We start from the raw sequence: 20840 nt of genomic DNA on the forward strand, positions 1-20840 counted from the left end.
ACTGAAGGGTAACGGTAAAGGATCCCTAGACGGTTAAGTCCAGACAAAGGCGACTATGGGGTTGGGGCACTCATCTCGCTTTCATGCCGAGGGAGCCGGTGTTTGTCCACAGACAGCCTTCTGGGTCATGTGGCCAGCATGACTAAACTGCTTCTGGTGCAATGAAACACAAAGACGGAAGCCAGAGCGTACAAAATGCCATTTACCTTCCCGCTGCAGTGGTACCTATTTATGTACTCGCACTGGTGTGCTTTCAAACTGCTAGGTTGGCAGGCGCTGGGACAGAACAACGGGAGCTCACCCTGTCACATGGATTCGAACTGCCGACCTTCTGATCAGCAAGCCCAAGAGGCTCAGACCACAGCACCACCCCGTCTCCCTTTTCCCAGGGCATAAAGGGAAGGTGTGAATAGGCTTCAAGTTAGTGTGCATGAAGATTAAATCATTCTTACACACACACAAATTATTATCATCATCATTATTACTATCCCGCCCATTTATTATTTATATCCCACACACTTTCCTCTGTCTTGAAGTACCTCTCAGAGTTGCTATTACGGTAGTTGCTGAAGGAGATGGGTAAAAAGACAGGCACTACATTCAGCTTGATTGGGTGACTCTGAGTTCTAATATTATGAGAGAGGAAGAGAGGAAGGGAGATTCTCCCCATCCAGTTTCTGCATAATTTCATATACCTCTATCATTTATCCCCCTTACTTGCCTCTCACCAGCTTTTAACTACAGGAAATTTTCCAGGAAATATAATCATAGATCTTCCACATGTTACATCTAGTGTGGCTCTTAAGTGTTTGACAGTAGAAACAAACTGTAGAACAGTAGAAACAGTAGAAACAAAGCTGTTCATTCACACTTCTAGGAAATGCAGTTTCGGGGAAGGAAAGGTAAAAAGGTAAAGGTAAAGGGACCCCTGACCATTAGGTCCAGTCGTGGCCGACTCTGGGGTTGTGGCGCTCATCTCGCTTTATTGGCCAAGGGAGCCAGCGTACAGCTTCCAGGTCATGTGGCCAGCATGACTAAGTCACTTCTGGCGAACCAGAGCAGTGCACGGAAATGCCGTTTACCTTCCCGCCGGAGTGGTACCTATTTATCTACTTGCACTTTGACGTGCTTTCTTTTTTTTTTTTCATGCATAATTTTTATTAGTTTTCAAAAGTCATAATACATAACAAACTTAATCGAAACTTATATCTGTCACTTAGAAAAGAAAAGAGTTGACTTCCTTCAGTCATTTCACGAATCGTCCAAAGTAACATTAAACAATAAATCCGCATTTCCATATTTGTAAAGCCATAAGTCATTCTCATCCATCCATTTTCTTTTAGCTTTACTCTTTTCTCTTACAGAGCTTCTTGGAAACCTACTAGTGTTGTCTGTTCATCAATTAAGCTTTTCAGATATTTCGTAAAACTTTCCCAATTTTCAACAAATCTCTGATCTTTGGTATATCTAATTTTACATGTCATCCTATCCATCTCCACATATTCTAATAATTTGCTTCTCCATTCCTCCGTTGTTGGGATACTCTCCTGCTTCCAATTTTTTGCTAATAGGACCCTTGCTGCCGTTGTTGCGTATTGGAACAATTTGTAGTCTTTCTTCTTAATTTCTTTTCCTACCAAACCTAACAAGAACGCCTCTGGTCTTTTATTGAAAGTATACCTTAACATTTTTTTCATTTCATCATATATACTCTCCCAGAACCTTATAACCTTTGGGCATTCCCACCACATATGGTAGAACGTACCTTCCCTTATCTTACATTTCCAGCATTTGTTGCAGGATCCATACATTTTAGCTAACTTAACCGGAGTCAGGTACCAGCGATAAAACATTTTCATTAGGTTCTCCTTAAGTGTCACACAGGCCGTGAATTTTAGGTGTTGTTTCCAGAGTTTTTCCCACTCTTCATAGTAAATATTACGGCCGAGATCTCTGGCCCAATGGGTCATTACCGCCTTAACCTCCTCATCAGCTAAGTTCCAGTCCAGTAAATACTTGTACAGTTTAGATAGTATTTTTATATTGCTCCCCAGAACCTCAGATTGGAATCTAGAATTATTGTCGGCATAGCCTTTATCTTTTACGTCTTTCCTGAACATTCCATTTATTTGGTGGTAGTGTAGCCAATCGTATACTTGAGATTTAACCTGGTCGTACGGCCTCATTTTCCATTTTCCTTCCTCCTTCATGAGCAGTTGTTCGTAGGTTGCCCAATTGGTTCCCATATTGATCTTTTTGATGGCCATTACCTCTAACGGGGATAGCCAATGTGGGGTTCTGGGTTCTAACATCTCCTTATATCTTTCCCAAACCTCCAACAATGGACCCCTAAATACATGGTTCCCAAATCCTATATGGCCCTTCTTCCGCCCATGCCACAGATAGGCGTGCCACCCATATCGATTGTCATGACCCTCTAAATCTAGCACTTCCCCATCTTCTAATTTTATCCATGTCTTTATCCAGCATAGGCTGGATGCTTCGTAATAAATCCTCAAATCGGGAAGGGCGAAGCCTCCTCTTTCTTTCGTGTCCGTCAAAATTTTAAACTTCACTCTCGGCTTCTTTCCTTGCCAGATGAATCTGGAAATATCTCTATGCCAGGCTTTAAATATCTTAGTACCCTTGATGATCGGGATATTTTGGAAGAGGAACAAAACTCTTGGAAATACCGACATTTTGATTGTGGCTATTCTACCCCAAAATGACAATCTTAACCGACCCCACGTTTCCATATCCTTCTTAACTCCTTTCCATACCGCTTCGTAATTATTTTTGAAGAGATCTATATTTTTTGGCGTAACCCATATCCCTAAGTATTTCACCTTCTTAGTTACCTCTATTCCTGCTTCTCTTTGTAGTTCCTCAATTTCGGCTGCCTGCATGTTTTTAGCTATTATTTTTGTTTTTCTTTTGTTTAATCTAAAGCCTGCAACCTCGCCAAATTGGTCAAATTCTCCGAGTACCTTTTTTGTTGATTCTAATGGCTCTTCCAACGTTACAACCAAATCATCTGCGAAGGCTTTTGTTTTATGCTCATGCTGGCCGACCCTGATACCTTTAATTTCTTTGTTTTCTCTGATGGTTTTTAGTAGGACCTCTAATATCGTTATAAATAACAGTGGGGACAGTGGGCAACCCTGTCTTGTTCCCTTGGTTACTGTTATTTCTTCCGTCTCTACGTTGTTTATTATTAATCTTGCCTTTTGTTCCGTATATATTGCTTTAATGCCGTTAAGAAATTCAGTACCCACTTCCATGTAGTCCAATTGTTTCAAAAGGAATTCCCAATTTACGTTGTCAAACGCTTTTTCAGCGTCCACGAAAAGCAGTATGCCTTGTTTGTCGCACCTTTCTGTTAGATATTCTATGATGTTTATAATATTCCTTAGGTTGTCCTTCATTTGCCTGCCCGGCAAGAAGCCGGCTTGGTCTCTATGAATATTATTTAGCAAGATATCTTTAAATCTTCTTGCCAGGACTCCCGCAAAAATCTTATAGTCTACGTTTAATAAAGAGATCGGCCTGTAGTTTTTAATTTGATCTAATTCTGAATCTTGCTTTGGAATTAATGTTATCAGTGCCTTCTTCCACGTCTCCGGTATTTCTCTTTCCTTCAGAATAATATTCATTACTTCTTGTAAGGGATATAACAGAGTCGGTTCCATCTCTTTATAATATCTACTAGTGAACCCGTCTGGGCCCGGGGCCTTCCCATTTTTTAGGTCTGATATTATTGCTTTTATTTCCTCCACCTTGATCGGGGCATTTAATTTCTCTTTGTCTGCCGGGGGAATCTTTTTTATATTCTTGGATGTTAAGTATCTCTCTATTTCCCTCGTTTTATTCTTTCCTGAGTCTCTGAAGAGTTCCCCATAAAAGTCCGCAAATGCTTTTCTTATTTCTTTAGGTTTGTTTATTTCTTCTCCTTCCACCACTATCCTATTTATCGTATTCTGTTCCTTCCTTTTTTTCAATTGCCAAGCTAGTATCTTCCCCGTTTTGTTGGCATGTTCGAAATTCCTCTGTCTCAATCTTTTAATTTTCCATTCTATCTCTCTATTTATCAACATTGTATATTGGGATTGTAAGACTTTTATGTTCTCTTTTAATTTCTTATTTTTTGGGTTTTTGATTAGCTTCTGCTCGTTTTCTGCTAATTGTTGCATAATTTCTTTTTTCCCTTTTTCCCTTTTTTTGTTCTTAATTACACTCTGTTGAATAAAGAAGCCCCGCATTACCGCCTTTCCTGCGTCCCATACCACCTTAGGTTTTGTATTTTTGCCTAAGTTATCTTCAAAGTATTCTTTTAATCTATTTTGGGCCTTTTCTACTACCTCTTGGTCATCTAGCAGATAGTCCTTCAATTTCCATCTAAATAGTCTGCTTTCCTGTTCTTTCAATTCCATTTTTATTGGATTGTGGTCTGAAATGGTTCTGACCTGAATCTCCACCCGTAGAGATCTTAGAACTAACTCCTTCGAGACCCATATCTGATCTAGTCTTGATGATGAATCATTAGGTTCTGAATGGAAGGTGTATTGCTTTTCTAGGGGGTATCTAAACCTCCAAATATCTACCAAATTACAGTTTTGTACCAGGGAGAAAAAGGTTCTGGGCAGCTTTCCTTCTTTTCCTTTTGTGTCCCTCAATCTGTCCGCTTCTAACGACACCACGCCGTTCATATCGCCTAATAGTATGATTTTTTGGTCGGCGTAGTCAAATAACCTTTCTTCCAATCTTCCGTAGAATTCTGACTTATTTACATTGGGCGCATATATTCCAACTATTATGATCTTTTCTCCCTGCCAATTTATTTGTACCGCTGATATCCTTCCCTCTTCATCTTTGAAGAGGGATTTCGCTTCGATTTGTTTCTTTATATAAATAACCACTCCTCTCTTTTTACTCTGGTCTGAGGATATGAACTCATTCCCCAATCTTGGATTAATCAGAGTTCTTTTATGTTTCCTCGCTATATGTGTCTCTTGGAGACATATGATGTCTAATCCTTCCTTCTTCAAAACATGCTCTATTCGATTCCTTTTCCCTTTGTCATTCATCCCATTAACGTTCCAACTAAATATCTTTAACACCATTGCGATTTAATTAAGGGAGAGAGATAAAAGAGAAAGAAAAAAGAAGAAAGGAAACAACTATTGATTCTATTTAAACTTCGTCTTCAGACCCTCCTCCCTCCCCCCCCTCCCCCCCGAGCCCTCCACCTCCCCCCCCAAGTCTCCCCCCTGTCCCACTCCCCCCTCCCCCACCTCCCTTTGCGGTTTCAACTCTTTGTATTTCCTTAGGAATTTGTCTGTTTCTCCCGGGTTTGTCAGTTTTTGTCTTTTACTCCTATATGTAAAGGAGACGCCTTCCGGAAACTCCCACTTAAACTCGATATTATTTCTTTTGAGTATCTGTACTAATTCTTTGTAGGAGTCTCTGCGTTTTAGAAGCCTCACCGGAATATCTTTAAAAATTATTATGTTGTTTCCTCCAATATTTAGCCTTTTCTCTCTGCTCTTGTGTAGGATCTTATTTTTTATTTCCTTATCTTTGAATATAATTAGACAATCTCCTACAAATTTTTTGTTCTTTGGGAGTTTAGCTTTTAACCTGAAAGCTGATTGTATTGCCTTTTCTACTTCTTCTGTTGGTAGTTCCAACCAGGGGGCTAATTCTACTGTTATTTTTTCCTTTATGTTTTCCCCTTGACCTTCGGGTATACCTCTCATCCTAAGATTAGCCTCCCTCTGTCTTAGTTCGTTCATAGCAATCCAATCTTTTAAATCCTCTTGACTTTTGTTTAAACCCAGTATATCGGCTTTGATTCTTTCTTCCTCGCGTCTTACTTCCTTTAGTTCTACTTTTGTCTTTTTCAGACTTTCCTCCACTGACTGCGTCCTCCTAAATACCTCTTTCATTTGACTTTTCAGTTCACTGACTGTTTCGTCTAACTTCTTATCCACTTCCCCAATTCTGTGTTCTACTTGTTCTAGTTTGCGCTCAACACTTTTTTCGCTCTCTTTTATCTCCGCAAACATCCTCAATATCTCTGCTCTGAAATCCCCTTCTTGCTTTGATCCCTTCCTATCCGCTGGTGTTCCCCCTTCAGGTCTTTTCCCAGTATTTGACATTCTTAAGTTTGTATGGTGGTCTAACTTAGAATAAAAAAGGGTAAAACAATATGCTTACAGCACTCCTACCCCAAATGCCTGTATACTTAGTTAGTTCTAACTCTCAGTTTTGGCAATCTTTAAATTACACAGAAATCCAATCCGTTGAAGATCGCTTAGTAGTCTATAAATTAATAGTCTGTAAATTACCAGAAGGCCGTCTTACGTTGTTCCATCATACTGCGACCTTGGGAGTATCGATAATAGTCCTGGAGTTTCAAAATTCCGAAGAGTTCAAGAGGCTGGGGTTCAGGGAGTTCGAAGAGTTGGGGATCTTATGTTTACGATGCAATGAGATGTGTGTTCTCCACTCTCCACAGTGAGTTCTTGGAGATTTTTTATCGGGGGGATCAAATTTACAATTTACAATTAACCGATAGAGATTGTCAGTTTAGAAAAGTTCCCCCGTCGGAGATCCTTGAATCTTTTACCTGCGAGAAACCGTTAAGAGGAGGGATAATAGGGGGTGGGGGGAGGGGAGGGGAGGGAGGGGGACAGGACCAGGGAGGTCAAAGGAGAGGGAGAAGCCAGGGGGGAAGGGGGGGCGGGCACGGGACCGTTAAGGCAGGGAGAGAATAGATGTCCAAGATAGGAAGTTCTAGTCGCAAACAACGCTTCGACCACTAGATGGCTCTCTCAACTGCTGACGGGCTCTAAAGGTAAACGCGTCTTGCAGGCAGATCGGATAATCCAACAGTCCCAAAGCAGGAGGCTGTCTATCAATCGTCTCCAGTTGTTAGGTAGACGGAAAGGAACACATCCACAAATTTCTTAAGATCAGGTATATCCGTAGAACAAATACATCCATATTTTAGATTGTAAACTGTAATTATATATACTCTATGTATTCTGCTCTTGCAAATGGCGCCGCTAGCGCTTCCGCTTTCCCGCTAAGTGTTCTGCAGTGAAGATGGCGATTCGGCGTCCCTCCGTTTCAATTAATGGTTTTTAAAGTAATAACTGCATTCTCTGTTCCCTGTTCAAACACCCCCTTTTTAGGAGGATCAGCTATTTTGCATTTAAAAGTCTTCAGGGAAACAAAATAAACACTGGTGGCCGCTCCATATATTATTTGTCTCTGCTCTGCTGTTTCTTTGCGGTTCTGCCGATTCCTGACAACGGCTGACCCCCTGAAGCTTCACTTTTTCTCACCCCGGGTTTTATTTTCCGACTTCCAAGTTTCCCTCTTTTTTTAAAAAATTTTAAATCGGCACTTTGAGTCCATTCCCGGGTTTCTCGCTCTTGGAGCGAAGCGCTAATCTCCGGCGAGGACTGGGCTGTCCGCTGTTCGGGGGGGAGGGAAATGGCTGCCTAGGACCTGCAGCTCGACACCGCTGTTTCTTCACCTCTCAAGGTTACCTAGCAGCGATGCGAGCCGGTCTCTGCTGGCTCCCTGTAACTCCGGACACCCTCCGGACGTGTTTCTGGGGTGCTCTCGCCCTCTAGCACCCCCCTTACCCCCCGTTTACCGGACCGGGTTCGTGCTCCTGGCCGAATCCCTTCTCGCTCCGGAGCCGCGCTCCACCGGAAGTCGCACTTTGACGTGCTTTCGAACTGCTAGGTTGGCAAGAGCAGGGACCGAGCAACAAGAGCTCACCCCGTCGTGGGGATTTGAATCGCCAACCTTCTGATCGGCAAGTCCTAGGCTCTGTGGTTTAACCCACAGCGCCACCCGCGTCCTTCTGGAAGGAAAGGTACTTGCTCTTTTTTTCTCTTTGTCAAACACAAACAGTAACAAAGGTATCAACTTGAAGCAAGCCACCTTCTTAGCAGCAAGTTCCTTAGCACTCCTTCCCCTGTATATTCTGTGAAGACCAGATACTGTCATTTTTGAGTGTCCAGGGCAGAGGTCACACAAAGAAAAAGGAATCCCATTGATAAGCTCCCAGCAAGAAAAAGTTCATTTGGTGCTGAGAAAATAAGATACTCATACAACAGAAGATAGTGTTTGGTGGAAGATGTCTAGATCCATGTCATGTATGAATGACAACCTGAGTATTTACTGCAATAACTGGAGTAAAATATTTGGAAGATAGGGGCTTTTTTTCATCAGAACTCACCAGAACTCAGTTCTGGCACCTCTCAGGTGAGTGCTATTGCCATTATAAGAGAACAAAGCAGTGGCGTAGCGTGGGGGGTGCCAGGGGTGCCGGCCGCACCGGGCGCAACATCTGGGGGGGCGCGCTTGCTGCCTCCGGAGTCGCCGAAGAGCCTCCGGCGCAGGCTGTAGCAGAGCCCCATGTCTCGTGGAACCGGCGAGCTGTGCGCGCGCCCGGGCTGAAGGCGTCCGGCAGGCAGCGGCTCTCAGCCCCGCACGTCAGGGCCGCGGAGGACGCGCCAGGCAGCCCCTCCTCACAGCCCCGCCTCCGCTGCTGCTGCTGCAGCTGCTGGGCCATGTTGCATTTTCCTCGCCTCTCTGCCCCCCTCCTCCTCCGGGCAAGCGGCGTCGTTTGGGCGGCAGCGCCAGCGGCAACTCACCTCAGATCGGCAGGTTAGGGGTTGGGGGGGCGCAAATTACTTGCCTTGCCCCGGGTTAGGGGGCGCAAATTACTTGCCTTGCCCCGGGTGCTGACAACTCACGCTACGCCGCTGGAACAAAGGGAGTGTTCATGGTGCATTCCGGTACCTTTTTTCCTAGAAAAACAGCACTGGGAAAGATCCATAATCCAGTTTTTTGTTGATGCTAAAACTAAGCATATTGATATGCAGAGAGGGGCCAAGGGTGGTTATGCAATTGAGGACTTTGCGAGTGATTGCAACATCTTGTGGAGAAAGTGACATTTTTGGTGCCTCTCCGTATTTCACAAAAAGATTAGCAGGATCATATGCATCTAGCTGATAAGTTCACAAGGTTTACAGTTCTGTATATGAACTGCTGCCCTTATCAGAGACTTCTCCTTTCTAGACAGAATTCTAAAGTACGTAGGAGGGATCAAAGAGTTAGATTGTTGCCGCTAGATGTTCTGTCAGTATTGTCAGTGGATTTTGATAGCAGAATAACAGCACAATGGAGCAGCACCTCTCCCTGTATAAAACAAGTTGTGCTCTGAATCCCAAAGCTAAACATCTCCTCCTTATGGCTGCTCCAACTTTCACATGAGAGTTAAAGGAGTGTTTCTGACAGTAAATACATAAACGTGTGGTCACACAAATTTGTGTATATACATATATCTTTAAACACCTTTGTAATTGTGCTTGGGAGATCCAAATGCACTGGTGTGTATGTGTAAAAATGTGTGTATGTAGGGAGAAGAAGTAACTTATAGACTTGCCAAAGGGTCACTGCAAAAACAGGACTGGATTTGTCCCACTACAACTCAACCTGACACTCTAAGGGCAAAACTAGCTACTTGCCACAACAAGGACGTAGGCTGCTGAATACATCTTAGGATCTAACATGCAGGGAGTTTTTAAAAAATAGGAATTGCATCAGGTGGGTGGGATTATAATTAATAAGATCAGAGAAGGCACTGAGAGGGAATTTAACTCCATGCCTGCTCTGATCCCATTTGTCATCCTATACCTGATTGCAATTTGCATTTTTTAAAACCTGCAAGTTTTTAACACCATGTCTAATTTGATCCTTAGTCTCTGCTAGCACTGCAAGGAAAGAAGCCACAGGCTAGAATTTAATTCCCTTTTCCACTAAAGATTCTCTGCATAAATTTAGGATGCAATGTTAATTTGTAAAGTACCAAAGGACTCAAACTGTGGTCCAAGCTAGAACTGATGGTGGGAATGAGACCCATGATTGGATCACTCTATGTTTTATTCTGGATATGAACTTTAAAGCAGTCAAGATTTATTGCAACAGCGGGGGAAGGAATTGCATTGGCTGGGTTGCTTGGGGGCAAGAGGCTAATGCTATCTCCCCTTGAGGTTTCTGCAATTAACTTCCTTCCACCTCCACTGCTATTAGTAATGGGAAGGGGAGATAGTTGCCCTCTGTAATCTGCATAATTTAAAGCTTGTTGTAAAAAATAAATTCCCAATCCACTGACCTACTGATAACAACACAGGTTTCAGTCAACACAGGTTTTCCTTCTACAGCAACTACAAGAAAAATTTAATAAATGATTAAACTAAATATTGGGAGAAGAGCAACATAGTTTTTCTTCCCTCACAGAATTTCAGGAGGAGAAGGAGAAGGAGCCTCTCTACCCCCATCATTCACCCAGACACTGAGGTCCAGCTCCGAGGGCCTTCTGGCAGTTCCTTCACTGTGAGAAGTGAGGTTACAGGGAACCAGGCAGAGGGGCTTCTTGGTAGTGGAGCCTGCCCTGTGGAACGCCCTCCCATCAGAGGTCAAGGAAATAAACAACTACAGTGGTGCCCCGCAAGACAAATGCTTCGCGAGACAGAAAACCCGCTAGACGAAAGGGTTTTCCATTTTGGAGGTGCTTCGCAAAACGAATTTCCTATGGGCTTGCTTCGCAAGACGAAAATGTCTTGCGAGTTCCTGCGGGTTTTTTTTTCTCCCCCCCCCTTTTTCCCAAGCCGCTAAGCCGCTTATCAGCTGATCCTAAGCCACTAAGCCGCTTATCAGCTGATCCGCTAAGCCGCTTATCAGCTGATCCGCTAAGCCGCTTATCAGCTGATCCGCTAAGCCCGCTAAGCCGCTAATGGGCTTGCTTCGCAAGACGAAAAAACCGCAAGACGAAGAGACTCACGGAACGGATTCTTTTCGTCTTGCGAGGCACCACTGTATCTGACTTTTAGAAGACATTTGAAAACAGCCCTGTTTAGGGAAGTTTTTAATGTTTGGTGCTTTACTGTGGTTTACTGAAAGCCTCCCAGAGTGCTTGGGGCAACCCAGTCAGATGGGCATGATATAATAAATAAATGGTTGTGGTTGTTGTTGTTGTTGTGTTGTCAGGCAGATGTGAATTGTAGTCCAAGACATCTGGAAAGCACCTGGTTGCCAACGGTTGCTATGGGGGCTTCCATATTGAGCAGCAGTCTCCCTCCTTCAATGCCACACACAGCAAAACACATTTGACATTGAAAAGAGTTTCAAAAGCAGTTTGTCAAATGGCTGGACATCTCTTGCTTACAGGGGAAATAGTTTAAAAATTGCATTGGTCATGCTCAAACTGGCTCTTTGGATCCCAGCCAGAGTATTTCAGAGGACTGTGCTACTATAAAGTTTCTAGTAAAGGTTTTAAAACAATATTTAGCCAACAGTACATTTTATGGTGTTTAATGATGAATCAATGCACAAGTTCAGCTAAACTTCCTTTTGCACCGTGCATTTCAAGCTCCATGTCCACACAAGGTTTTTCTTTTCTTTTTGTCCTAGTGCTTTCCCTGTGAAAACATGTGTTTTACCACTAAATTGGAGCAGACAGCAATCCATGGAAAACCCACCTGTTGTTTGCTCTGATTCAACAGTGAAACACAGGTTTTCCTGGGGAAAGCGCTGGGACCAAAAATAAAACCGTTCAGACACGGAGCTTTAAAGCCCAGACTTGTGCCTAGAAACAAAAGGAAGTATGGATGAGCCCCATCAAAGGACTGCTTTTACCAATCATCTGATCAAATTAAAGTCCACAGCAACTAGACTCCAGAAAACAGATACCGATAAATTATTTCTCAAATTCTATGAGATACTAGCTTCCTTTTAAAATTCAAAGACAGGGATTTGGTACCATCTAGTGGTGAGGCATAAGGTGTATGCATCACCATACAACAGTACAAGACTTGTTTTTAGCGTACATTATAGCACCCTGATGTTGGGAAAGATGGAGGACACAAGGAGAAGAGGACGACAGAGGACGAGATGGTTGGATAGTGTTCGCGAAGCTACCAACATGAGTTTGACCAAACTGTGGGAGGCAGTGGAAGACAGAAGTGCCTGGTGTGCTCTGGTCCATGGGGGTCACGAAGAGTCGGACACGACTAAACAACAACAATACGAGCACCATTCATCTCAGCCGCAAGGACTGTCCCAGGAAAAGGTGTCTATACCACATGCAATGTTATCACTTATTAGCACTTCCCTTTTGAGGCTGAAGGAAAGTGGGCTCATTTAAAACAATGTGAGATGCACAGGAACCACTTATTGAATGCTGGCGGATCAGAATATTCCATCTTCTCAGGAATACTGAGTTTTCCAAACACATCCCTTACAAAACAAAGACTTAAAGTGCAGGTTGCAATCTGGCAAAATGTAAAGAAACATGGGTAGGGGTTTTGAAGGGTAGATTATTGCAATGCACTTCATGTGGGGCTTTCCCTTGCACTTGATCTGGAAGCTGCAGCTGATGCAGAATCACAGTGGCTGAGACCATTCAGCATAGGACACCTGTACTCAAGAGACCTGCCACTGGCTGTCAATTTGTTATGGGGCCAGGTTCAAGGTTACTATTGGTACATAAAATCTTTTAGTGGCTTGGAATCCATTTAACATGTGGGATCACGTGCCTTACGCCATAGGTCATACCTATAGGGCAGAGTACAGAAAGTAGGATTGGAGAATAGTCTGCTTGACCACTTCAGTCTGTGGAACTGGCACACAATACTTGTTCTACGCTTAAAAAAAAAAAGTTTGTTTTTGTTTGTTTGCTTTAGCGTGGCACCACCTACACTTTCGAACTCCCTGCCTATTAACACCAGCAGGTGCCTTCCCTGTATTCTTTCTGGCAGCTGCTGAAATCGTTCTCCTCTGGGCAAGCCTAATAGTAGCAGTAGTAGTAGTAGTAATATATTTATACCCGCCCATCTGGCTGGGATTCCCCAGCTACTCTGGGCGGCTATCCAGAAACTCCAACACATTTCAATCTCTTGTTAGTTGATGCTGATTTTAAACGTTGATTTTATTTATAATGTTGACACTTCTTGTAAACCAGGTAAGAGGTGAGGTCTGGTTAAATAAATAAAATAAGGATAGAGGGCACCTTCCCGGCTCTCTTTGTAAGTTGTTGGTTGTTTTTTTTCCTTCCTCGGGTTGAAATTTTGTAAAAAAATAAGCAGACAGTAGTGAAGGCAGAACACCCTGCTCTCACTGAGCGCACAAACCCTCAAAATACGGGAAACAGCTTACGTCGCTCTTCACTTTTACTTATCTCTATGAGCTGGGGGGCCGGAACCTTACGCGCTGTAAGTGACAAATAGAAACGCCAATTACAAACCGAATGGCGAAACAAATAGCGAATGTAAAGCTTTTAGAGGCGGGCCCAATGGATGATTTGGCAGTTGTGTAGTCTTTGAGGTGACGAACACCCCTCATGTCTATTGGCTGGCGGAGGGGCAATAGCTGATTGGTGTCCGTCCTTTAAAAAAAACAAAAACTCGCACCATGTGACGGGTTTAAGGAAGTGTGAGGGGTTTTTAAAACAATAAGAGGGCTGGTTGGCTTTTGCGGCTGCGCAGTTGCTGGAGCGATGGCTGAGCTGTGGCTGGTTCTGGCCGCCAGTTTCCTCGCGGCGCTGCTGGCTGTGCGGCTGCCTGGGCTGAAGCCCCCTCCCGGGCGCCCCTCGCTCAGCCTGGCGGCGGTCTTCCAGGATCTCCTCCGCTACGGCAAGACCAAGAGCGGCTGTCAGCCGCGCCCGCCCCAGCTGCAGGTCTTCGACGTGCCCAAGAGGTGACCGAAGCGACCCTATGAATGCAATGTTCCTGGGCATGTGCAGAGTGCCTGGTGAGACTCATGGCATTGTAGAGCTGGAAAGGGAACCCGAGGGCCATCTGGTCCGGTCCCCTTGCAATGCCGGAGCAGCGTGGATTTGATTTACAGCAAATCGATTTAAACCAATAGTCAGTGAGGAAGTCACTTAACAATGTTACTAAGATTGGATTAAGTACAGTTAAGATGTATGTTTGTTTGCTTAAAAATTTTGGAAAATCAATAAAAAAATTTGGAAAAAATATATATAAAATAAAGCACTAGTTAGTAAGACTTGATTTAAATCTCTTTTTTTAACCGAAAGACTCATTTTTCCCCGGTATAATCTTAATGTTTACAACCAGATGAAGGTTTCGTTTTTGGAATAATAAATTTTCAGAGTAGTTTTTACAGTTATATCAAAAAAAAAATTATTTGGTTATACTATTAGAGATACATAGACAGATAATTATTAAATGATGGTGGGGTTTAATGAGTTAACTGTTTATATTTGGACAACTTTTCTGCTGTACTTTATTGGAAGGAGAAAAGTAATCATTTACTTAATAACAATTTAAACAATTTATTTACCTAAAACAATAACATTATAGCATATGCATCCATGTTTGTTAACTGATGTGCTTAAACATTTTTTTTAAAAAAATACCTTAGTCTGAGTTTTAGCACGCATGAAAAACTTTAACCAAATCCTTATTTCCTGATGAATAGCTTTTGGACTATAATGTAACTTAAATAGAAAAATATCTTTAGAAAGATTTTTCCTCCAAAAGTATTTTATTTTAAATATCCAATTTAAATTTAAAAAAAAATCCATTTTAATAATAATAATAATAATAGTTTTGAAATCATTTATTTTTATCCACCCTGTTCCTGAGTAAGATGCATACGGTCTCAGCCCATGCAGTATGTTTTAGAAAAGCTGAACAAAATCGGAATTGTAATTTCTTCTTCAGGCAAAATAAATGGGGGGGGGGGAAATACCCAAGACATCATTCCAAGCAATGTGGGCGAACTTAAAATTATGTTTTGAATCTGCTGCTGTTCTAGAAATAGTCGTTCAATTTAGTATATGGTCTTGCCAATCTCATTCTCTCTGAAATTAAGCCATGAACTAAGACACTAATTCTAGGGTGGGTGGGTGCGTGGCTTCCTATTGGTAAATGGGCAAAGCCAAAAAACATGACAAAAAAGGTGTTTTGAAAGTTGCCACTTGAGATGGTAATGAACATATTACCTTGGCAGTTCAGTGAAGGAAGGAAGAGAGTGTTGGGGAAAATATTTTTGTGAGTCAGCCATGGCAAATGAAGGAAAGGCAACAGAAGGTTAGAATATAGGGAATGTGGTTGTAGGGAATAAAACAGTAAACTGTCAGTGCTTCCTTCTACAGGTGGTTTTACCACTTCTATGTTGTGTCGGTGATCTGGAACGGTTCCGTGCTGATGTTGCTTCTCCAAAGCCACCTTCTGTCAAGGCCCTTTCCTATTTGGCTTCAGGACTTCCTCAGCATTCTTGGAGTATCGCAGGACCAAGATGGAGGTTTGTCGTCTCCTGAGAATTTTATTTATTTATTAAATTTGTATACAGTGGTACCTTGGGTTAAGAACTTAATTCGTTCTGGAGGTCCATTCTTAACCTGAAGCTGTTCTTAACCTGAGACACCACTTTAGCTAATGGGGCCTCCCGTTGCTGCCATGCCACGCGATTTCTGTTCTCATCCTGAAGCAAAGTTCTTAACCCGAGGTACTATTTCTGGGTTAGCGGAATCCGTAACCTGAAACGTCTGTAACCCGAGGTACCACTGTATCCAAAGATCGCAGGGCGGTTCACAACCTAAAAAGACAAAATGAGAACGCAAACTATATTAAAATAATTTAAAAAAAGCAGTAGCACACACACACACACACATATTTCAAAGGCCATAGAATATTTAATCAGCCAAAGGCCTGGTTATAGAGAAACATTTTTGGCTGGTTCCTAAAGATATGAAATGAAGGTGCTGACGAGCTTCCCTGGGGAGAACATTCCACAAGCAGGGAGCCATTGCAAAACAGGCCCTTTCTCGCGTTGCCACCCTCCAGACCTTCGTGGAGGCAGGTGGCACATGAAGAAGGGCCTCAGTTGATGATTGCAGGGTCCAGATCAGTTCATATGGGGAGAGGCAGTTGCTTCATAGTCGGTGGTATCGAAAGCCACCCAGAGGTTGAGGAGAATTAACAGGGTCACAGTTCCCCAGTCTCCCTCCCAACAGAGGTAATCATATAGGGCGGCCAAAACTCTGTTTCAAAACATCCTGAGACACCCGAGAATCATATGAACTGTTGCTTGTCATGGAAAAATAAACCCCCTGTGTTCTCCTTGTGGGATCCTTTCCTCAGGGCTCTATCTGCTCCACTTAAACAGTGTTTTAAAACTCAAAACTATTTCCCCATAACATGTATATCAGTAAAAGGTAAAGGGACCCCTGACCATTAGGTCCATTCATGGCCAACTCTGGGGTTGCGGCGCTCATCTTGCTTTATTGGCTGAGGGAGCCGGCGTACAGCTTCCAGGTCATGTGGCCAGCATGACTAAGCCGCTTCTGGCGAACCAGAGCAGCGCACAGAAACGCCTTTTACCTTCCCGCTGGAGTGGTACCTATTTATCTACTTGCACTTTGATGTGCTTTCGAACTGCTAGGTTGGCAGGAGCAGGGACCGAGCAACAGGAGCTCACCCCGTCATGGGGATTCAAACCGCTGACCTTCTGATCATCAAGTCCTACGCTCTGTGGTTTAAACCCACAATGCCACCCATGCCCCATGTATGTCAGTGCACGTTACAATTTTTTAACATATATTCACAGTTGCACCACTGGCAGTAGGAACGACTTCCTTTACTTCCCCCTATTATTTAGAGATGCAAGTTTCCCTTGAGCACACATTTCAAGGTTTGGGTTCTCCTGGAAGTGTACCACTTGAGAACGCAGGTGGAGCATTTTTTTGTTTGAATCCTCCTTCATGTAAAAGAGAAACTCCTTGCATGTCTGAGAAATGGCTAGGGTGGGACCCTGAGAGCCAGCATGGTGTAGTGGTTAAGAGTGGTGGAGTCATAATCTGGTGAACCGGGTTCGCTTCCCCACTCCTCCACATGCAGCTGCTGGGTGACCTTGGGCTAATCACACTTCTCTGAAGTCTCTCAGCCTCACTCACCTCACAGAGTGTTTGTTGTGGGGGAGGAAGGGAAAGGAGATTGTTAGCAGCTTTGAGACTCCTTAGGGTAGTGATAAAGCAGGATATCAAATCCAAACTACTACCTTGTATCAGACACAATAGCTTTTCACACACAAGGAATTCACCACTTGGATCATTCAGATGAGCAGCCTTGAATCTCATAGTAGGTGGATGTTTTGCAATTATGATGAAATACATTATTCGCTGCCCTGATGAGATGACTCAGATTATTCATAAAGTAAATGAACAGTTTTGAAAGTGCCCGATGCAATAATGGTTCTACCGATATTGCTAAGTTATTGGAATTATGCATGCAAACATAATGCAGTGTGTCTGAGTTATTGTTTTTGCAAGCATTTACTTTCTCTTTTGATCCTGCTGTTCATCTGCCTTTTAATGAGAATCTGACATGTCTGGTGAAAAGAGCAGTTTTACACCGTAACCTGTGTTGGATTTCTAGGTGGTGAATCCTTGTCTGTTTTCCTGGTTTGCCTCTTTGTCTGGTTAAACAGCTGTAGACGGCTAAAAGAGTGTCTTCACATCAGTGTGTTCTCAGGAGGTGTCATCCATATTGTACAGTACTGCTTTGGACTCTGTTACTATGTTCTGCTGGGCTTAACTTTGTTATGTCAAGTGCCAACCAATGTCCGGGAAGGTAAGTATCTTATTTAGCAGCAGAATCTTATATAATGCTTCTTTGTTTTCCATGGGAGTAGATTAGGCTGAAGCCTGGTAAACACACAGCAAAATGGAACGTAAGAGTATAGAAAGCTATCAACTTATAAGGATTTTAAAAAGCCCCTTTTTTTTCAAACGAAAACCAATCCAGAGTAGCAGACTACTCCTAACATCACATCCTTGATCTGGTTTGGCGACATCTTACTCTGAGATACAGTGGGATGTAGCTTGCCATTGAAAAACTACCCCCAAAATATTTTTATTCAGGTTTTTTTTAATATAGGTCTGGATTAGAGATAAGTATTTTTTCACCATAAAATTTGAGGTGTCCATTTCTTTTAGTTCTCAAATACTAGCAATGCAGAGACTTGTTCAATGTAGGAAGCCACAGGTCAAACATAATCACAAGGATAATAAAGAATGCATTTACTAGGGCCAGCTTCTGTTCACAAATCAGTATGTGAGCTTTTAGTTTTTGCAGACTGGATTGAAATAGTTACTGAAGTAGAACTCTGTGGCACATACTTGCATGTAGTTTTGTGCGAATTTATGCCATAAGTGTTTTTATAAATATTTGTTTCCCTTATTGTAGACCAAGATAAAATGCTTTTAGCTCTTTTGGGGGGGGGATTAAATCAAACAAGAATCGGGAGCAGGCAGGGACAGAGAGATTTCTGTTCTCTGTGTGAGTTCTGGCCTAGTACATACTGCAGAGCTGGGATTTTAAACTAGTTCCTGTTGATGAATCACAGAAGTACACCATATTAAATTTGCTGTAAGTGTCTATAAGTTGTTGCTTTATTAAATTCATTTGCTTTTATGAAAAATTCCCCCATTAGTTATCAGATCTACAAAAATATGCCATAATTTAAGAATTTATTTCATTTCTGTGCAATGTTCCTTTAAGTCAGGGTTGGGGAACCAGTTGGACTACAGCTTCCATCATGTCTGACCATTGGCCATGATGACTGAACCTGGTGGAAATATCTGGAGGTCCACAGGTTCCCCATTCCTGCTTTATGTGTTGATTTGACAGCCCTCCTAGCTCAAACACTACTTAATTTTTTGCCTCTTTTGTTAGTTGGGGGTATCATAGAAACGATAAGCATGACAGTATGCCAGATCTTTAGAATAAGGACTGTAGGGAAGAATTTGATACTCCTCTGTATCTTGAAGAGTGTTGTCCAAGACGAGACATGCAGTTGGGAGAACCGCCTGAGCTAGCTGCTAGAAGAAATACAGATTCTGATTCTTTTAGCATCTAAACATACCCTCTTTCTGCATAATTCAGGGAAAGATCACCGACTGACTGTCTGCTGGTACCACATCCTTGGAGTCCTGATGTTCATTTGGGCCTCTGTTCATCAACATAGATGCCATGTGATTCTAGCTAATCTTAGAAAAAATAAATCAGGTAAGATATGTTGCTGTTTGTTCTAGTCTAGCTTTTGCTCCTCCAGGTAAAAAACGTTACAGTACCTTGCACATCCATAATCTTGCAAGTATTGTTGCTTTCCCCACAACACTAATACCCACAAATTAGATCAGTGCTGGTGAAAATGGGATGTATTTCAACATTATTCTTCAGCTAGACAAGACTAACACCTGTTTACTTTTTGCTATTTCAGGGAAAGTACTAAATTTGGACCACAGTATTCCTTTCGGCGACTGGTTTGAGTTTGTGTCCGGTCCGCATTACTTTGCCGAACTTCTAATATACCTGTCGATGGCTGTCATGTTTGGGTTTAACAATTTAACGTGGTGGCTTGTTGTGACTTATGTGTTCTTCAGCCAGGCAGTGAGTGCCGTTTTGTGCCATGAATATTATCTGAGCAACTTCAAACAGTATCCAAAGTGTCGGAAAGCCTATGTTCCCTTTCTTTTTTAGGCAGTTCATCTTAACTTGTGGGAATGGAAATCTTTTTCTAGGTGTCAAGAGGCTGTTATAAGCAGAGGATTTGACTAAAACTGAATTGATGCAGATCGGTCTGAAATCCTTTTACCACTTAGTTTTTAGAATGAACTGCTGTGGTATATGGAAACAACCGGTTTATGAATACTCAAAAGGAAGTATCATTGAGTTCAAAGTGGCTTACTTTCAGGTAAGCCCATTGAACACAGCAGAACTTACTTCTGAGTATGCTAAGATCATACTGTGAACAAAGAGATTCTGCGTGTGTCCATCTCCCCCACCAAATGCTCAAACCTGAAGCCATATTTGTTACATATGGCCTTAATGAGAAGGAATTATTTACATAGTAAGAGTGAAGACGGTGCTATTGAACATGTATTTATTTTTCTGCATTCGTTCTGTGCAGCATGCAGAACTGAAAGAAACAGCTGCACCTTCAGTCCGATTCACATATTCATGCACATCATTTGAATAACAAAATGATGAAAAATCATTTTAATAGCCGTTGCATATGTGAATGGACTCTTATGAACCACATTGCTAATAGTTACTTGGAACAATTACCATGCATGTGTAAATTGGGTGTTCTTATTTCTACACTTGAAAATTATACTACTTTTCATTTTGAAATCAGAGTTTGAATATTTAGAAGCAGAAATCTCAACTGCAGCTTCTTATTCTATAAAGCTTGAAGGCAAGGCACAACCTGAAAAATTAAATAACTCTGTTGCTGTCATTCCTTTATAAGAAAATTGTATGCGAGAACTGCTCCCAGTAGTACAGAGAATAACATTGTCGTGTTTCTCACAAACGCCTATGTTTAAATGGAGACTTTTGTTGTATGAACCATTCTAGATAAGCGCATGGGTGTTCAGAACAATGCAAATATAGAAAATGTAGTTGCACGTCATGGTTTCGATCCAAAACAAAGGAGACCACAGCCATGTGATGCAACAGTTTTCGGGGTCAGGCTTCCTGCCCCAATGCAACTTTGCAAGTTACAGCGCTGGAAGATCATTGCAGGCCCATGGCCATGCACAGTTATTTCCTAAGAATGTAAGGATTAGAAATTCTGATTTTTTTTTAAAAAGGAAGCCGGTGGGGGAGAATATCTTATGCTTTCAGCAACCTGTTAATGCTTGAGAAGCTACATAACTGCATTGACATTTCATAAAATAAGCCTTCCCAATAGCCTCACATACGTATTTCCTCCAACCAAACAAA

The 20840-nt window shown here is 42.3% G+C and overlaps 1 protein-coding gene across 2 annotated transcripts; it reads left to right on the forward strand.

Annotated features, from left to right (window-relative positions):
• Positions 1 to 13529: 13529 nt before the first annotated feature.
• On the forward strand, positions 13530 to 20696 carry SRD5A3 (steroid 5 alpha-reductase 3). 2 transcript variants are annotated; one of them, XM_083460096.1, is made up of 5 exons: positions 13530 to 13779; positions 15206 to 15404; positions 17456 to 17681; positions 18996 to 19118; positions 19333 to 20696. In XM_083460096.1, the coding sequence occupies exons 1-5, from the start codon at positions 13580 to 13582 to the stop codon at positions 19590 to 19592; spliced, it is 1008 nt and encodes a 335-aa protein (XP_083316222.1). In that variant the 5' UTR covers positions 13530 to 13579; the 3' UTR covers positions 19593 to 20696. The 2 variants fall into 2 exon arrangements, with proteins under 2 accessions (XP_083316222.1, XP_083316223.1); XM_083460097.1 differs by having other exon boundaries at positions 13534 to 13779; positions 15206 to 15354; positions 17487 to 17681.
• Positions 20697 to 20840: the final 144 nt, after the last annotated feature.

The sequence above is a fragment of the Podarcis liolepis genome (assembly GCF_965112155.1).
Source record: "Podarcis liolepis genome assembly, chromosome: 9".
NCBI lineage: Eukaryota > Metazoa > Chordata > Lepidosauria > Squamata > Lacertidae > Podarcis > Podarcis liolepis.